The sequence below is a fragment of the Coturnix japonica genome, unplaced genomic scaffold (assembly GCF_054131305.1).
Source record: "Coturnix japonica strain WE unplaced genomic scaffold, WE-NBRP24 Scf041, whole genome shotgun sequence".
Lineage (NCBI taxonomy): Eukaryota > Metazoa > Chordata > Aves > Galliformes > Phasianidae > Coturnix > Coturnix japonica.
The window spans coordinates 4,059,739-4,080,153 of NW_028188944.1; the positions used below are offsets into that span (position 1 = coordinate 4,059,739).

Here is a 20,415-nt window from a genome sequence, read left to right on the forward strand (position 1 = left end):
CAACAGACATGATGAACAGGGTGAAGGAAGGGCAGGAGCCACATTTCAGCCACATTTCAGCCTGCAAAGGACAGCTGCATTTTACAACATTTTTTTTTTTCCAACAGCAGCGCCAGGGCTCAGTCTGATAATTTCATTTAATCTTCTGTATAGAAAAACATCATTTATATACATGAACTTACCACTAATGTAACAACTGCTGTTTTCACCATAAAACACCCATTAAATGAAGTAAGATTTTAATCTCCAAAGCAAACACAGGAGGCCACCCTAACACTGAAAAAAAGGACTTTGCAGGGCCCATTACCCAACTGTTAGTCCTACCCTATGTCCAGAGTAAAGGGATAATGAAGACCAGGAAAGGAGATATGAGAGAAAGGGGGAACAACCCACAAGCAGCTGGGACTGCTACACTTTCACAGCTTTATCAGACTGCTACCTGACACAAAGCTGCTTCTCTGACTGCTTCAAAGTCCTCATTGGGAACATAGAACATAAGCAGACTTCAGATACAAGAAGCTCCTTCAATATCAGCCTAAAAGGAGAATGCAAAACTCTCTTGGATTGACTAAGAAGGTAAAAACTGCAGTGAAATCTATGATGTTTCCATACGAGAACGACAATTGTTCCCCTTAAACTTAAAGAAATCTTAACAAAAGGGTTTTTTTTTTCTTGCAAACTTCCAAGAAAATCTCTATTCCAAGTGAAGCTGCCAGAATGCAGAATTACTGGCGTGAAGATTTGTGGGAGGAGGGGAAGAAGCAATCTTCAAACAAAGGAAAATAACTTACAGACACAAAGACAGCCCAAATACACAGCCATTAACTCAAGCTGTTGGGTAAGAATTACTGCTGTAGGTGCATATTTCAGTCACAGTGTATCCCAAATTCCATGCCATTTTCTAAAGGTCAAACATCCAAGTTCGGAAAAAAGAGTGAATCTAAACGCTTCTAGAAGCCTAACGGAGCTGTCTTTGCTTCAGAGAAAACAGAACAGTCCCAACAAATTTTACCTAGCAGATCTGCTTCTTCATCAACATCTCCGATCACCTCGGATCCTGCTGTGGAAAGTTCATGATAGAGGGAGTCTGTGTTGGTGCCAAACGCTTTGTTCACAATCCCCTGGGTTGGGCTGTGGTTGGAAGAAAGAAAGGCAAGGATTCTTCTTACTTGGTGATGTTTAAGCCAGAACATAACTCTGAAATACTGAGCATCACAGACCAGTACAGTCAAAACTCTGAGAGTGGATTCTGCCACGGGTTGACTGAGGGAATTCAGTAAGTAAAGGAAAAAGAATGTTTTATTCCCCATACCATGTACCAATACCTACCTTGCATGACCTCAGCCTTGCCTCGCTGATGCCTTTTCAAATAGCTGATAACTACTCAAAAATTCATAGAAAACCTTCCACTGGCAGTCCTAAGGCTGTGCAGTGATGCCTACACTCCCACCAACTTCAACAGCAACCCTCACAGCAGTAAGATCAGATAAGGACTTAAATGCTGTGAACAGCCCTGGATTTCTTTTTTCCTGTCTCAGAGCAGCCTGGGCCACTCACACAGATCCTTCCATATTACTGATATGTGCCTTCCCTGGAGATCTCAAAGGCTGCCAGCACCTCATTTTTGCATTAGGCAGAATTTATGCATTTTCTGAAACAGCTGCATCTTGAGCTCTGGACCACAATATCCACCCTTCACAAAAACAAGACAGAGGGCCAAGAGCAGAAAGTCACAACCAATACCTGTTACCAGGGCGCTCCAGGCGGGGATCCTGACACATATCCAGCTCAGGAGTAGAGTCTATGATGTCCTGAACATCGGACCACTCGTCACTGCTTCCCATACCTACGTAAGACAACACATGATCTATGGCAACAGTGCTCCTTAAAGGCATTTCTGCAGCTGCAAATAGCACAGCTTGACAATGTCATGGTGCTGCATATAGTTAAAATTTCACTTTGAAACTGCACAGTTCAGTGCATGAAATCTAACCTGGTTTCTGTATAATCTGTAGCCTAAGACCAATATTTGAGGAAGAAAATAAGGGACTCCCCCTTTTGCCAACTTACATAGAAACCAACATACTTAGAAACCAAAATATTTGAAAGCTGAGGCAAGCAACATAAACACAATGTCTGTTTGCATAGAGAATTTCCGAAGGATTAAGGATGTCACCTGTGTACTACATTAGCCCCTTTAATGTGTTAGAGGTGACATTTTTGTCCTTTCCAAGCTGCCCCAGAAGTAAAATCTACAAAGCCCATGAGAACAAGAGCGTTCATTGCTTGGTTGAGGCTGGCACTGTGGGCAAGCAATAATAAAATACAGAACTGGACTCAGCTGTGAGTCTTTTTATTCAAATGCTACACTAGAGGATGTTGCACGTTGTTTTATAGTCTCAACCTGTTAGGAAACAGCTGGTGAACGTTAGCACAGGAATTTCCTCTGTATTACACAGAAAAGGTTCTGGTTCTGATGCTAACCTCAGAAACCTGTATTCATAAACATGCTCCAGCTCCCATACCTATGCTGACATTCCTCATCTCCTGCGTGACCTGGACTTCCATGTTCCGGCTGTTCCACTTTTCTCGTGTCCTCTTGTTGCTCTTGGTTGTGCCATTGTATTCGCTGATGGGTTGGATGCTCTCATTCAGGGGTGTGACAGCAGCAGAGGGCACAGATGATGTGGGAGTGTTGGACTTGGTTCCAGTGGTGCTCGGCGTGGCAGCTGCTGAGGACTGCCCAGATTCAGACATTTCATCTTGGGGACATTATGGCAATTCCAGGGTAGGGAAAGAATAAAAAGGGAAAAGCAGAGCTATATATTTCAGTTAATCTCCGGTTTGTTGGTATATGGCTGCCTTAAAGCATTAAGCAAAATGAGCCTTGCTCACTGCACTGACTAAATGCCCAGCGTTCACTGGAGACACGTGGCACTGCAACCAGAATGCAGCAGTGAGTTCCCATGCTGAACTCAGCAAGCAAATCCTACCTGTGAAAGGACTGACATCCTTCTTCTCTTACTATGAAGAGTTATCTTCACAAGCCACATCATTATGCGACCTCTTCATCATGCACCTCAAGGAAGAAGGTCTTTTCATAAGTGAAAAGCACCTCCAATTGCCACTGACTACAGCAGAAGCTGAAGGGCTTTGGCACTCGCAGTAAGCCAGGACAGCATTTCCCAAGACTGGAAGGTAACACGGACATTGCTTGGGAAAGATGCGAGCTCTTAGAGGATCCAGAAGCTGCCATTACAGTAAGCCACTGACATAACAAGAATGAGAATCCCCTGCGTTGAGAGAACAGCAGCGTATTTCTTACACCAAGCTGCAGAAGCAAAGCAGATAACAAACTGATGGTCTGATTTTGCTAGTGGGGGAAGCCCTATGTCCCCGCATGATGTTACACAGAAGCTTGCCAAGCATGGGTCTGGCTTGACAGCACAGAAGAAACAGGTGTGGTCTCCCCAAATTGATAAGGCAAGACCCAGAAACTCAAAAATAAGAAGCTGACAAATTAACGAAGGCAACAGACTTCCATTGTGAAATGTGCATGAGTGAGTCTCAGCTTTACAGACATTACAGCCCCATTTCTTGTATTAACACCTCTTGAAAAACATGGGAGACTTGTAAGGCTTTGTGAGGATTTTACACTGCAGCCCTTGTTTGTCAATTAAAGCAGCGCTGCTTCAAAGTCAGCCAATTAATGTCTTGACTGATGCAGTAATCATCCCCAGTACCAAATGAGATCTCTCCTTTCTTCACGGCAGCCCACTCTAATTGCTGCCAGTAGGGAGATGGCAAAATGAATTTGGAGAGTTCTATGTGCTGATGACTTGCAATTGGGTACAGTGACGCTCAGCAGCCGCACACCCAGACTCAGCTATAATTGTTACTGCTTGCCTCTCCCCTCCTGTGCAACTGCTGCAGAGGCTCAGACTGCTCAGCAGCTGCTTCAGGCCTCCCATCCTCGGAGCTGTGATGCTGGTTCACTAATTTCTAAGTCTTCCTCTACTGTTCTAACATTAACTGCACAACATAACAAAGCAATTCAAAATGGGATGAGAGAAATACTGAAATATATTAACCCTTTGCAGCCTTTTTTTTTTTTTTAATCTGGAATCTTATTAACACCTTCCCTTAATTAGACCGGCCACTATGCTTATCTTAAAACACCCTGCAGTGCATTGCATGGCACAAGTCAAAAGGTTCTATATTACATCTGTGCATTTATATAGAAAGGTTTATTTTTAATATTTGACCATTCAGAAAAATTGATGTCTTGTTTGGTTTCTGCACATTCAGTCCAAGCAGCCCCCACGCTCCCACATGGAAGTTCCAATGGCTTCCCTGCACATTTGCTGATTTTACAAGCAAAACTGAGATGGAAACACTTCACTGTGGCTACATGTGGAAACCACACTTCTCACCTCCACTCCAGATTCCTGTTTTGTGAGTTACTTTTCTAATAGTTTAGTTCATTTTTTGGGAACGTGATCCAATAAACCTTGTAACACTTCAGCTGCAATTTACCTGCTGTGCTTTCTGTCATACAGAGGGACAACAAAGAGTTCCAAGCATAAAGTGCAATCATAAAACCTCTTCCCCCACCCAAAAAACCACTTCTGTTGGATGAACAGATTCAGAGCTCCTTCTTGTACCCACAACCTTTAAGCATAACTGAAGTCTGTGAGAATTTCAGCCCTGCAAAAGGGATGTGCAGATGTCAATTCTTGGACTTGGGATCTAGATGTCATTTAGAAGTTCTACAGCATCTATAGAGTGATACTTGTATTGAGAATACAAGCTTCCTGCTTGTTGACATTATCCTTCTCTCACCCGGAACACATCAGGGAGTTATTACAAATGTAATTACACTCTATGATTATACACTTGTAGTTTGTAGTCATCTAGAGAGTGTCCTTTATTAAGACTACCAACCTGCCCTGGAGAAATTCCTCTCAAATGTTAACACTACCAAGGCACTTTTCTTCGCAGTCCAGAACATCTATTAAACTTCGCTGGTATCTTCCTTCTACTGTCCTTCTGATTGTTCCACTATTACTGATCCAGATATTTTACCGACTGTACAGCTCTCCTCTGCAGTCCAGGAGGCACACTGCATTGCCCAGAGCTCACCCAAAGAAAACTCCACAGCCACCACTTACCTACAGCCATACCTGTCAACCTCCTAAACATCAAATGTGCAGTAGTGACCTCCAAAATGCATTGCAAAGGCTCAACATTCATAGCAGTCATATGTCACCATGAGTAGTCACACTTGTATGGTTATAACACTGAAAGCATAGTACATAAAAACAAAAACGTTAAGGACTTTCATCTCCAAATCATTATGTAAAATAAATGTGCAACTGAATATAAAAAGAAAATAACAAAGGACAGCAACTTAAACAGAAAATAGTCATAATAAGTACACAAGTACAATTAAAACATAACTAATGTATGGCCCCGTAAGAAGGAAAACTAGCCAGAAAAGTCAAGATACACATATTGGGAAAATAAAGTCAGTTACGTGTCTGCAGTCGATGTCAGTGAAATATCAGAGCAGATGAAGAAGAAGCAAGAAGTGCATGAGCACCAGTGCTGAGATTTCAGCCATGCAGAAGAGCTGAAAAACAGCATTTTTAGTCAGAGTGCACACAAGTAGCTCGCAGGAGGAAAATTTTCCATTCCAAACTGCAAATCCAGAGTCAGATAATCAGTCCTTTTAATTATTCATATGTTTCTTCAACAGCCTTAGGAAATCCTCCCTAACACCCCAGCTATCCAAGTCTTCCATAGCCCGAGCTCTATCTGCACACTATCAGCTGACCTCCTTATTGTGTTTCCCACTTCTGAATTTTCCTAGCAAGCATCAACACAAGCCCCAGACCCACCCATCAAATACATGTAGAGCAGCACGGTACTATTTCTGCATGTTTTCTTTTTACCAGAAATGGACTTTTTGCCTGACATCACCAATAATAAATGACAAAGTCATCAAGTCAGTAACTCTCCATTACTTGAGCTTGGAAACCAAAGCTTACAATCTATGTGGATTCCCGCTGTATTCTCCTGCAATGCAGATCCTGAATTACTGCTGAGTTCCCCTCAGCTCTCACTGAAAACCTCTCAGAAGCCCCGCAATGATATCTCTGAAAGAATCATGCCTTCAGTAGTCTGGAAGGTGGATCTCACCTCAACTTTGTTCCAGCTCCTCTAAAGGCTTACACCTGCCACACATGCCTGACCAACAGAGAGCTCAAGAGCACACCCATACCACAGTGTGCAGTGCTGTTCAGAGATCCAAAGGAATACATTTTTTCCAGAAGTACAAATACGCTCTCTGTACATTTTGGCTGCCGTGTGATTGTGTGCAGCAATGTGCTGGCACACGTCAGACTATCTGAAGCTACACCTTCACATCCACATCCCACTGCACTGTGGTTTTGCTATTCCCTAACTGCAGTAAAGCTCTCCAGAAATTAGTGTAGGATCTGATTAGTGCCTTTTAAGACACCTTTAAAGCAGACCAGAAGCTCTGCAGGGAGGACACACTGCAAGCCATGCTGGGTGGATGCATCACTGGCTGTCAGGGCTGACACCAGGCACCTGGGAAACATCGTTTAAGAATCTGGTAGGATTCTGAGCAAAGACTGAGAAGTTTGCAGGCACAGAATGTGGGAAAGATGGCTCATCACGAGCGGCCTCAGCTGTTAATAAATGCACAGATCTGTCAACTAAGAGCACAATCTCTGGGTCTTTGAACTCAGACCAGTCTCCAAATGGCACAGCACCTGAAGCAAAAGGCACAACGATCCAGCTGCTCTGGTGTGGCTGCCATGCTGTGAGGCTTTTGGCAAGCCCCAGTGCAGAAGGCAGTGCACTGAATGTGACAGGCGTACTGGATATAGACAGCACAAGACTAGAGCTGCAGACCAGATGTGTGAGGAAGTGAAGAGCTTTAAAAGCACAGTGCAGGACTTGGGCAGTCAGATGTTTAGTACCCCTTTTAGCTGAAAATAGGAAGGCCAGAAGAGTGGTAAGACAAAAAGAACAACTGCTGAAGAGCAAGAGTAACTCTACTTCTAGCCCCATCTGAGGAGCAAAAGCTTTGCTCTTAGAGAGGGAAAGAGAGGAGGCAGGTTCCATCATTTCCTCTCACAAATAAGCTAAAAAAGGTAAGGATTTTATCTTCACTATATTTCTAACTGTCCTCACATATACTCTTTTCAACTTAGGGCCAGCCAAGAGATTAACACTGAGACAAGGGGGTAACAAGCATGAGGAGCCTTATAAATCCATCCCACACTGTACACCAGATCTGTGATGGGACATCCTCCCACCTCATCACAGCCACCACAAGAGTAAACTCACAGCAGGAAGAGGCTGCAAAGGGTTATGGACACAGGTTAACCTCCACCTTAATGAAAACATGGATGCTATTGACAGTGGCAGAGTGGGAAGCCCTTGCTCTGTGATGATCTGTAAAACCTTGTAGCTGGAGTTGGACTGCAGCTGCCCGAGGCCACTCAGGTGCCAGTGGTCCAGTGTTGGGACGATCTTGGCCCCTATCTGCCTACGTACCATGCCATCCGCGAGGGGGAAGACATTCAGAGAGTTAGGACGCTCCTTCCTGCTAAACAGAGAAACAGAGAGAGAGGGAAAGCCAATCTGTTAGCTGTTTACGAGCTTCATACACAAAAGAAACAGCACACTAGCTCATGCAAAATGTTAGTCATTAGAAACTGAACCGCACTCCTTGCCCCAGCTTAGCAGTTGTGTGGATTCCCAAACCCACAGCTCCATGGTGCTGTTTGTTCAGACCCAGAGTGTCTACAGGTAGAGCCAACCATCTGCCTAGAAAGTCAAAGGGGGTCAAGTGACCAGGACAGGCACAACTGACATCAGCACCCCCATGCAGTGTTTGAAGGAAAAGCAAAAGTGCAAAGAAACTGAGCAAATTCAAACCAATGTGTCCTTTGAGAAATGGGTGCACCGTGGGAAAACGCCACAGCAGACAATCCCACAACAAAATGGGCATCATTGAATGAAGAAAGAGGCTGAAGTGAGTCACCTACACGCCACTTCTGCACATTCCACCCCAAACCTGGTTTGCACCAACAGCAGAAATCAGTGGGTTTTGGATCACTTCTAATACTAAGCAAGAGAAGTAATACTTGCATTCTGTGATTCCTCCTCCATATCCAACTACAGTCTTCTCAAAATTCAGAATTTATACAAACTTATAAATAAATGCATCACTCATAAAGCCAGATGTCTGTATTACTTTTTCTTTATCACTCTCCTTTCTGGCAAGTGCAGGTGACCAGCAAGCTGTGGATTTGATTCTCAATATGGAAGCTGGCACAGATTTGGGGACCAAGTTCCAGTGGGAGAAAATGTAGAGCAAGCAGTGGAGGTGGAAACTCAAAAAAGAAAGTAGCTTGTCAGCATGAACACTCCAGAAACAGGGCAGCAGTCAACACCTCCTTGCAAGACACCGATCTGCTTCCCTGCTCCATCAGGCTCCATGCCAGCCCAGTACAGCACTGCTCCTGGACACAGCAATCATTTCACCAAGACTCAGCTCAGCTACCACCATCACACAGTGGGACCGGCAGCCTCCAGCAGTCCCTTCAACCCAACCTGTTCTGTGATCCTGTGATCTGTGACCATGGGTGAAAAACAACTGCAGCTGCATCTGAGGCTGCCCCAGGACTGACTCAAACACACTGACATGGCAGGGGCAGAAAAGAGTTCATTTACAAAGTGAAAGCAAAATGTCTAACGGAAGAGACCAATGCTCAGCCTTTCCATTCTGAGCACTGTCCAGCTGACACGGCGCACTGCACTGCACCGCTGTGCCAGCATGGCTCCTGCTTGGAATGGCTGCTTTCTGTGCCCCATCAAGGAAAAACTGCAGGAAAGATAACTTCAGTTTCACAGTCCTGATGTTGGTGTTACCAGTCCCCAGAGTAGTTCAGAATATCCTCAGGGTTGCTGTAAATTTTCAGTGCTGACTACAGCCCTTTGGAGTGACTTTCATACACCCACGTCCTTCTGGTCCAGGGGGACTCTGAGCACTTGGTTAGTTCCACCTCATGTTGTGAGGAAAACAGCAAAAGCCTCTATAAGGGCTTGCAGTAGCCAAAACCTGGATCAGAATGCTCCTCCTGTAAGACCTTAAAGCTTAGAAAATGTAACAGAACTACTAGGTTTGCCATCATTGCAAGGTGGCAACAGCCCTCTTTGTAGGCTGAGGGTGCAGAACTCACTGCCTCAGCCAAAGTCAGATGTGCATTCTGACAGTTACTGGTGACACGCATTTCCTGCCCTGCTTAGAAAAGAGGTGTATTTTGTGCTCATATAGGAAGTGCTCAAGAAACGTGTAGATGCGGTAGGCAGGGCATGGTTTAGAAGGGAAATATTGGTGGTAGGTGGACACTTGGATCATTGGGGATCTTTTCCAACCTTGGTGATTTGATGATTCTAATTTAAAGGAGAAAAGACAACTTTTTAAAGTAATCTGGAAGGTGAAGTGCAAATGTCCAATCACACAGGGATGATCCCGGTTTGGAATCCAGCCTCTGCCCCTTCTGCTTTGGGTGAATGAGCTCCTTCCTGATGTAGCAGCTTGCTGGCTCCCTCTGCACCAGCCAAGGGAAGTGTGCCATGTGAGTGAATCTAATGCAGATGTCAGTACACAAAGAGGGCAAATAGGCCAGCACAGAACCTTTCAGCATCACACCACGACCACCCAACAGCAACCTCCAGAACTATGATTAACAAATAGCAGTAGGATTTACCTTTTCCTCCATGACTGGCGATGACTGCAGCGACAAACGTAACAGCCAAAACAGAGCAGCAATTGCACAAAAAGCAAGACAAAAAAAAAAAACAACAAAAAAACACAACAACAACTATTAGAGAATGAAGGTCATGCAAACATGCAGCCCTATCAGAGACAGCGAATGCATGCACTTTTATTCATACTACTTGGAGGTGTGCACTGTACCCATTCCCCTCCTCAGATGGCAGCAGGCACACACACCCCCCAGCAGTTCTTGCACCATCTTCTCTCAAGTGACAAGGAAGCACCCTTGGTGCATTTACAGCCTTATGCAAATATGTATTTACACAGTCTACCATATAAAACACACCCAAGCACATCCACAGGTGAAGGTAACCAAATGCACTCACAAACATGTAGGAAGACATTGAGAGATTACACCCATATCCCCCCCAAAACACATCAGTGTACCAACTCACAAGTGCTGGTGTTCACCCACACGCAGCTGTGCAGACACAGGACCACACAACCCTCAAAGGCACAAACATACACAAATACAGCACACATGAACAGCCCAAAGCTTGAAATGAAGGAAAACGACCCACTTCCCAGCTGCTGTTCCTACAGATTCAGATGGAGGCCTGGCAGGGGCTGTGACAGACACAGAGAGCTGCTCTTTCTTCCCATTCTTCCAGGAACTAGCAACACGTTACATGGAATAGCATCCCTCCAACACAGAGACAATCCTCAGTGCAAGGTTTGTCCTTCATACCAGAGAACGGGGTGTGGGGGGGCAACCAGCCTATCACACTCCAACCATTACAGCTGTGATCAGGATTGGTTTGGGGCAGAGGAAAACAGAAACAACCTATTGAGGGAGCTGTCAGGAACACACACTCTCACAATCCTAACAACCTACTGGTTCTTTTCACCCCATATCTTCTCTTTCCATACCCATCATGCCTGCCTCCATTCACCTACAGAGGCCACCATCCAGCTTCTGCTCTTCTTTCCTTGTATAGATTTCTATATTTTTCCACTGGTCTGCTAGAGAAGCATCACCTTCAGATGGGAAAGGGTTACACTGTATTCTGTAATCAGTTTTATTTTTCTAAGCCACTCTCTGACATGACACCAATTTACTGCTCTGCAGAAAACACAGCACTAAGAACTTACTATATGGAAAGAACTCAGCCAGATCAGAATGTTCCTATTCCAGTTCCTTTTAGATCCGCTACAGATTTGTGCTGTCCTTCAGAGTTAGTGCAGGAGAAAGCCTAGATAAGTCTCTCTGCCTCTGGAGTTTAAGGTATAACTGCTTCAAACTGCTATATTGCTGCCCCTGAAACACTGCTGGATATTCTCCATGGCAGGAGAGATGAGCTGCTCTCTGCAGAACAAAAGAAACAGGACCACACACTGACACTTGGCTTCCTGCAATGCTGCACCCTGCCAGCTCAGCAATTCCCAGCTCCCCCTGTTCCCAGCTGAGACATGGAGATGGCAACAAGACAGAAACGCACACATCAGCACAGCTGTTCTTCCTACAAACATTCATACCTTTCAGGTAGGTGGGAGAGGTGAGTTGGACTGAACAAAGACCTAATCCACCCTGTTTCTCCTTCACCATGGGTGTGCCTAAGAGCTTGTACAGAGACATCTGACAGCAGAGGCACACAGCCCAGCAGAAGTCTCAAACATGGATGTTCTGCAGTTACAGAGCCCATTTTCCTTCAGCATCCTCCCTTCCTTCTAACACAATGTTACGTTACCAACAGCTGTGAACAAAACTCCCGTTCCCCCCAGCAGCCCTGTGTGCACACCAGTAAGGCACCAGCACAGAACCAGAGGCTGACCCCCAAACCTTCCCCTCACAGCACGATGCTCGGGCAGGAGGCCAAGCACTGGCTGGGGAAGGAACATCACGTCTGCAAGGAATCGGGGAGCAGTTTGTGTCTCTCTTGCTCTCTCCTCTGCTGTTTTACAATACACAACCAAAACCTTGATGATCTGAATTCCTTCCCAGGCACTCCAACCCAGCAAAAGGAAGCCACAGCTTCCAGAGAGCTTATATTGTTTATTTCAAGACCTGACACTTCCTTCCACTTTCTTTATCCCAAACCTAATGGACACACTAGTATTTAAATGTTACGGATCTAAACAGAAGGTACTAAAATAACCTTATGTTTAGAAAATAGGAAGAATATTTCTTCTTTTCTTCATTTGAAATTATCTTTTTATATGTGGTTTTAATATAGTGGTTTTATATACTGCACTTCATTTCCTGCTACTGCCATTCCTTTAAACAGAGGCTGGCTCTGATCACTTTGGTGCTATGAAAACAGAGGGGAAAAAAACAAAGCACTTTCATGGGCATAAGTAGATCTATTGAGTGACTGACTCAGATAAATCTTCCCTTAAGAAACTGGGGAAGAAGTTACATAAAGGCTAATGCGTTTAACTACTCCAGTTTCGCTGGCTATCACACATGCACACAGACACACACAAATGAACACTCTCTTCCATCCCCATCCATTTTATGGATCAGTCTTTTACATGATACCTGAGAACACAAACGTTGCTTTCCAGAAGACGTCCATCTGCAGCAGCACAATGAAGTCTAAGCTTTGTAACAGAACACAAAAAACTCCTCTCTGTCAAACCTTAGAGAACTTATCCACAACTCACCCTCAACCCATTACAAAAAGCTTCAGGTACAATCCATGCCCACAGGGAAAGATCCTTTGGTTTCTTTCTCTTGCAAATATGCACTCATTTGATAAGTTCCTGGATGGCAAACATTATATGGAGAGGTTATGGCCCTACCTTCTCCCAGGTACACTGCCCTCAGTTTGATTATTTCCCACAACCTGCTGCATCTTGGATCGTTCGATGTGTTCCACATAGGTCTGGATCATCTGAGAAGAGGAAAAAATACGTGAGGCAAACAGAATAAAACAAAAGACTCCATTGGACTCCATGATCATTATGGGTCCCTTCCAACTTGGGATATTCTGTGATTTCTGTTTTTTGAATATTGTTTTCCAGCATTTACTTCCAATTCCTTAAAATTTCTTTTAAAAAGTGCTATCTGATGTTCAGACAGAACCTCCCGTGTTCCGGTTTGCACCCTCTGATTCTTGTTCTGGCACTGGGCACCACTGAAAAGAGCATGGCTTCATCCTCCTTGCACCCTCCCTTCAGATAATGTTGATGCTCTCAAGTTTCTGAAGCTCTAGTCACTGTCAGGATGAAAAACCCAATTCTCCGATGTGGTTTTATGGGTAAGCTAAGAGTTTGTTTATTTGGAAGGAATCAGGCAACAGCTTACCTCTGTGTGACGCTGATGTAAAGCATTATACTCTTTCTTCATTTCTGATTCACGCTCCTCCAGCCGTGAAACTGCCAAGAAAAGATTCCACCCATCAGCTAACATACAGATCTAGACATGCTCCATGCAAGAGAAGCAATGAAACCTGCACTACACTAGTGTGGATATGTCGCACCCTGTAGATTGCTCTGATTTTTATACCAAAGAAAGGGACAGCCACAGATTTCAGGCTTTCCACAAACTACATTAAAACAAACAAGAAAAAACAGCACATGAAGAATATCTGCAAGTATATGCTCATGGAAAGCAAACTACATAATCGTATCTGGTGCACAACTTTGCTTACTCTGATCTGCATAGTTTTTGGTCTTCAGCTACAACTGTCGAGTCTGAAATTCAAGGTGTTCCACTTGGATTTGTAGCTCTTTCTTCTCCTGTTCCAGTGCATCTTCAAACTCTATGAACTTCTGTACAGGGAAAAACCAGAGAAGGAAGCAAGGATGAGGAACAGACCTAAATGTATTTGACTTTTCCTCTTCTCTCCTCCTATACTATGTGTGCGTATATATACATATATATATGTACACACACAAAAAAAGCAAGAGATAAGAATTTCTATGTGCTTTAAGTTAAAACAGCATTTACTCAAGCTAGAAATACTTATCTTCTAAAATAAAGTAAAAGATGTACTTTGTGTATCATTAAGATATAATCTGCTGGCCAATGCAAGTTATGTAAACCAACACGGTTCCATCATCTTCAACAACACCTTTATCATGCTAGGCTGAATTTGGATTCCTGTTAGTTTTATGTCAGAAAAGCCAAATTCTGTGTCTACGGTCACGCATTTAGAAGTGCCTACGTCAGAAATCTCCTTCAGACATCAGAAAGTTCCCACTATTAATGATGTTGCATCTAAATTTTGCAGGAAACATACAAGCCTTGTGGAAAACCGACCCACAACCGTCACACCTCACAGTCTCCTTTGCAATCCACTTCCCACATCTCAGACCAGAGGTTTTTTCAGGCACACATCAGAGAAGGGGTAGAGAGTTACATGGTAAAAACCAGAGCAACTTTGACAGGTGATTCTATAAGGATGGCACATTCAGCTCCAGAGCTGCTAAGAAAAACTTGAGTCTTACTTTTTCAGTTCTGTAAGTTGAGTTATGCCTCAATTGGTGCAGAATGGAAGCAGTGAGTGATGAGACCTCACAGCAAGAAAATCCCGGCCAGTCTTCTCTGGGCATCAGTAAAAAAGAAAAAGTTCTAACCAAGACAGCCACACTGAGCAACAGGCCTAAAGAAGCCATTTCACTTGGTTTGGACTGGTTGAAGCTATGCTAAGAAAAGCAGTATTTCCCTCTGCCCCCTCTCAGGGTTTGCTGGAAGCACTCCATGCTAATGCTCTGTTGACAAACTTCCAATTACAGCCCAGCGCTAAATCCCTCTCCCTTCTCACTTGCTTGGCTTTCACTCTTGTGCAGCTCTCCTGGCACAAGGTGCCCATCTCTTCCCAGCTCCCCACCCAGGCGTGTGCCACCCAGCCAGGCAGGAATTGTGCTTGGAGTAGCAATAAACTTTAACTGACTCTAAGGAAAACATTCACAGAACTCTCAACAGTAAAAGAGGAAGCAAAAGAAAGCAGGAGACCAATTTTATTCCCACTATGTAGGTCAACTTTAATAGGATTCCTGGATTTGCTACCGTTGCTTTGGTTTAGTTTAGTGAAACCGATTGGAAGATTAAACATTCCACACTAAGGCTCTTCTTAGTCCTGTCTGTCTTGCAGCCTCAAAGTACTCAAACAAACTGCAAACTAGCAATGAGCCGACCACGTGGAGAAGAAACAGAGACAGCAGCATTAAAAATTAATGCCACTCTAAGTGTTCTCAGGGAAGAAGAGCATCTCAGGTGAGTGCACTGCAGCAATATCCTGCTCCATCTCCTACGGAGATCGAACACCAGCTCTGGGCACAGGGACCCAACGGCTCCTCACTCTGTCTGGCTCCAAAACGCTTCTTGGCTGTTCCTCCATCAGAATCTCCCAGCCAGTGTCTCCCCCTGCATCAGAAAGTCAAGACAAGCAAATAAAGTGGGTGCCGTGGGAGTGGCCACCCAGCAAGCATGGGGACATGGAGGCACTGTTCTCTAAGGAACTGAGAGAGACCTGAAATCCAGCTGCCCTGGTCCTTATGGGTGACTTCAACATTGCAGATGTTAACTGACAGTAACACACAGCTATCTATTTTCCACACATATGTTTACAAACTGCACCAGAACAGAAGGAAGGGATGCCATGGAGCCTGGACAGGCTCAAGAAGTGAGGCCTCAGGAACAGGTAATTCAAATGATGTTGAAGGGAAAATCTTCCTTTCTTTTCTACCCCACTACAATGAAATCAATGGGTGAACTGGAAGAACAAAGAGCCCACTCCCACTTGTCCTGGGAGAGCAAAGCCGAGCACAGCATTACTATTTTTTCCAATCCCTTCATACTTGCTTTCAAAGGATAATTTTCCAGCAGTTATAGGAGCCAGATATATTTTAAACAGTTAGTAATGATGGAACATGACGCTGCTGTACACATACAAATTAGTCTTGCTGGAGCCTCTCCTTGGATTTCAAGCAGGATCGCTGGTCTCTAACATCTCAGGATAAGGTTACAACCAGCACCATGGTTCACACGCTCATCGTTAAATGGAAAACAACGAGCACAAAATCATCTTAAGTGAAAGAACGAGTATTCCTCTGCAAAGCAGCGGTACACTGGAGATGGCTGAGCTTCCTGCATTACTGGCTTTCAGAGGAAGAAAATGACTAAAAATAGTAGCATGCGGTCAGAAACCATCATATCATATTAACAATAAATCAGGCAGAGTGAGCTGGATGTGCATATATGCAGAAATCTTATTATAAGGTCTTAATCTGGGCTGGCTGGCAGCACGTATTACATGCTGACGGGAACAGCAGCAGCTCAGCCGTCACCTTACCCTGCGGCTGGGCAGAGAGCAGCGCTGGGATGCACTGCCCGGGAGAACAGGGAGGATGCACAGCTGGATGCACAGCTGGATACACAGCTGGACGCACAGCTGGATGCACAGCTGGACGCACAGCTGGACGCACAGCTGGACGCACAGCTGGACGCACAGCTGCCTGTGAGGAGGGGGCTGTCTGCAGGGCAGGAAGGACTCACACCGCATTCCACTCCCCACCTGCAGGAAGGCTGTCAGCCAAGGAGCCAATGCAGGCTGTGCAGCCTCCAACTCACAATTTGGGGCAGTAATTAACTGGCAATTCAGGAAGTTACGTTGACAGTATTCTGTCTTAGGAGGCCAAGACAAAGAAATAGGGCAGAACCCACTGGTGGCAGGACGCAGTACTGCCTGGTGGGCAGATGCTTTGAGCTACACCCCACGCTCAAATCTTTGCTATCCTCCCCAAAGAGAAACACTCCTCTGAAGGAACACCTCCACCTGCACAGGAGCACACAGCCTCAGTGAAATAACATCCCCTTGACAACTGCAGCCCTTAAGGGCTTTTGCTTCTCTTGCTAATTTCAAGGATTCACAAGCACATCTTTTATGTGTTAGCTACTTTATAGTTGTAGATTGGTCTTCAAATGCTTCTGTGAAATCAAATGCTGTTATTTTGGCATATATCAATAAAACCATCTCCTGGATTCCTATTCCAAGGGATCTGAGCCTTTTTTTGAAGAATGAGATGCTCTGCCCTTTAAATGCTCTCCATGAAGCAGGCCTGGTGCTATGGCAGAGCCAGGGCAGGCAGATGGGCTCTTCCCAGCCCTGACACAGCTCTGCCCCCGCACACCATGGATCGCTGTAGAGGAGCACAAAGGGAGCACGGGCAGCTAACAGAGCTCTTCAAGGCAGCCTTGTGGTAAGTGGGGCTGACAGGGCAGGAGGTGCTACTCAAGTGCAGCAGATGAGACCGGACTGGGAGATGCCACTCATGAAGAGAATCAAAACATCACACAGGAGGAACGAAGCGATGCTGATGGTCAGAGAGGAGCTGGGACTGGGCAAGGGCATGCAAACATCGTGACTGCAATGAGAAGACTTGAGAGAAGGGAGCTGAGCACAAAGCAAAGATGAGCCCCAGGTCAGCTGCAACACAGTGTGAGGAGACAGACAGACGTGCTGCCATCTCCAGCCAACAGGATGTCACACAGGTGAACATGCAGGGTGATCACACCAGATAAATCCTACCATTGTCATTTTGAACAGTGCAACACTCCAATTCATGCTGAAGCCTTCCAGGAAAGCCACCTGCTATTGCAGCCCCACACGCCCAGGGATCAAACCAGGCACAGCCAAGTGTCACCCAAACCAGCTGCACACAGATCCCTCCATGGGGCACTCCAACCTGACCCTCCTCCAGCAGGCAGCGAGCAGAGCTCGGCTCGTGCCACCAACACAATGGAGACCAAAGGCAGGACTGGTTTCTATTAATACTTCAGTGGGGCTGGAAGCTGCAGACCCAGGACAGGCAAAGCACACAGCGCCGAGTGCTGCTCAGGGACGGAGATGGGCTTCCCCTGCTACAGAAGTGCAAGGCGTGCTCTGGTGGGGGGTGCATTTCTCTGCTTACAATGAGCTGATGAACAGCAGAATTCTCTGTAGCATAAGAGATTTTCACTTCCATAACACGTAATCCACTGCACAGGAAGAGGCACACAGGAAACTGCTGCAGGTAATGGTGTGCTTTGGTCACACACAAAGGGAATGACAGCTGTATCTCACACACGTGAGCTGATAGCAGAGGCTACACAGGGGGCAAAACCCATTTGTTCTCATAGAAGCACATTATCTATTCCTTTCTGCTAACAAGGCCCTATGCAGATACTTTTTTGCCCATTCAGCTCAGATGCGCCTGAGGATGACAGAGTGCTTTTACATCTGCCAACAGCACCGTGCTGTGGGTCCGAGCGTCCCTGCAGGATGTAAATGTTGTCACCACATCTGCTTCCAGGAGCAGGCACAGCAGGAAGCAGCACCCCCTGTACCTGGTAAACTGAGAGCAGAAAGATACGAGTCCAAAGATGCAGGATCCATCCATGGGGCTGTTCCACCCCACGCCCCGAGCCCCACTCCTCCCCAGCAGCAGCACATTTCCAAGTATTTAATTCTCAGAAGCTACAAAATACCGGCTTGTGGAATGAAGTCCCACACTTGGAATTGCTTTTCAATCCCTCCCTGCCTTCATATGAATTTGAAAAGATCAGCTGTAAGTTTTATTAACACATACTTAAAACTTAAGGCTACAACCCAAATTGACCAGCATTAGTACAGGGCGATAAATGTCCTGGGCTCACGTCCTCACCATCCAGCACCCAGAGCACCTCCATTGAAATACTGCACGGCGCTTTACTCTGGAGTCATGAAGGGATTTCATTTACCACATCTAAGCAAATCAAAACCCGACTCTGAGCAAGACTCCTGGGATGGAAAAAACCCTCTACTCTCCCAGTGTTAAAACACAGCCAATACAGACGCATACATTCCTTTCCCAGCAGCTTTGCAAAGACATGCTGATGACACGGCAGCATTACACTTCTAGCGGTACCAATGTGTCCGGCACGTCACAGACCAGCCCTGCTGGAGGCCGGAGCCGCCCCGCTGCGCCTATGGCCAGAAAGATGCCGGTGGTGTCGGCGGACTCGAGCGCTCAGTGCGGAGCAGCGCGCTCAGCTCAGCTCCTTTGTCCCCGCCTGAGGCGCTGTGCCCCGATGCCGCCCGCTCCCAGCACCTGCCGCAGCCCTGGGGATCCGGGACCCGCAGCGCCCGGGGAAAGGCCGCTGAGATCAGACAGGGAACCATCTCCAGGGCAGGGGAAGTACAGGGAAGACATCAACCACCTGAGGGCCGCGTTTAAACCCGAAACCGGCAGGAATCCTCCAGTCATCCCCGTGCAGCCGGTGTTCGAGCTCGGGGCAGCGCAGCAACGCGGAGCCATTCCCAGCTATTCCCAGCCATTCCCAGCCATTCCCAGCTATTCCCAGCCATTCCCAGCCATTCCCCTTCCCCTCCGCACGGGCTGCGCGGAACGGATGGAGTGGGGCCGGGAGCGCGGCCTGCGATGCGGGTACCGCCGCAGCACATCACATCACATCGTATCACATCATCACATCGCATCGCATCATATCATCGCATCACATTGCATCACATCCCCGGCCCTTGGCGCCGCGCACAAGATGGATGCCGGGCCCCGTTGGCGCTGGGCCGCTCTCACTCACCTCCTCGGCCTGTTTGCGCAGCACCTTCTCCCACTCGTACTGTGTGAGCAGCTGCTCATTGTCCTCCTGCAGCAGCTCCAGCTCCACCTCGTGCTCCTGGTTATCGGTCAGCACCGAGTCCAGGTTCTCCAGCACCGTCACCACCAGCGGCATCAGCTCCTTCACCACCTCCTCGTTGTAGCAGTGGATGAGCCGCTCGAACTCGCGGTAGATGCTGTTGGCCAGGCCTGACACCCGCTCTGACATCACCGACCCCGAGCAATAGTCGTCGCCCGGGTACCCCCCCACGCCGCCATCATCCAGCTGGATCTCCAGCATCGTGCCAGCCCCACAGCGATGCGCTGCGCCCCGCGTCGATCCGCTCCGTTCCGTTCCGATCCGCTCCGTTCCAATCCGCCGCTGCCGAGACCTACCGCGCTCCGCCCGCCAACGGGACCCAATGAGCCGCGCGGCGCCGCCCCGACACCGAGACGCGGCGCTGAGCGGACGGAGCTGCGGCCGGGCGGGGCGGGGTGGAGCTGCGGCATCCCCGTGTGCGCCGCGCGGGCTGCGCTGCCGCCGTGTGCGTGTATGGAGCCGCCAAGGGGCGGGAGGGGGGGAGTCACAGAACGATGCGGGGCCAGAACGAGCCGAGCTGGAGAGCGGCAGGGGAACACCGGGAACACACAACATAACACAACACAACAACACAACACAACAGCACAACACAGCCCGACCCCCAGCCCCGCACGCACCACCCGATCCCGGCGGCGGGGAGCCGAGTCCCGTGAGCTCCGGCAGCGCGGGCCGATATAGGAGCGATATTTCTGGATGGGAGGAGTCAGGAGCTATAAGCTCATTTTGCAGCTCAATTAGTGATGCCCCAAACGCCTCCAGACCTGAACGTCTCTGCCCAGAGCCTGTGAAAACCAGGGCACTCCTGTGCACCTGCATGTAACAGTAGTTTCAATGTAGGTAATGATCCTTCAAGGTGAAGTGCCTGCGGGTTCTGCAGCAAAAGGGTTTGATGGCCCCATTGAGGCGGGGATGGATC

At 47.0% G+C, this 20,415-nt stretch overlaps 1 protein-coding gene and 1 pseudogene across 1 annotated transcript; both read right to left on the bottom strand.

The window, feature by feature from the left end:
• Positions 1-725: 725 nt before the first annotated feature.
• On the bottom strand, positions 726-3,359 carry LOC146752844 (C-Jun-amino-terminal kinase-interacting protein 3-like). Its single transcript, XM_085531298.1, has 4 exons — positions 2,526-3,359; positions 1,744-1,846; positions 1,013-1,131; positions 726-766 (listed from the first exon to the last, which is right to left on the bottom strand). Exons 1-4 carry the CDS (start codon positions 2,755-2,757, stop codon positions 726-728), a joined length of 495 nt encoding a protein of 164 aa, XP_085387424.1. The 5' UTR covers positions 2,758-3,359.
• A 1,718-nt stretch (positions 3,360-5,077) lies between these two features.
• LOC146752845 (C-Jun-amino-terminal kinase-interacting protein 3-like) lies at positions 5,078-19,700 on the bottom strand (annotated as a pseudogene).
• Between the last annotated feature and the right edge of the window lie 715 nt (positions 19,701-20,415).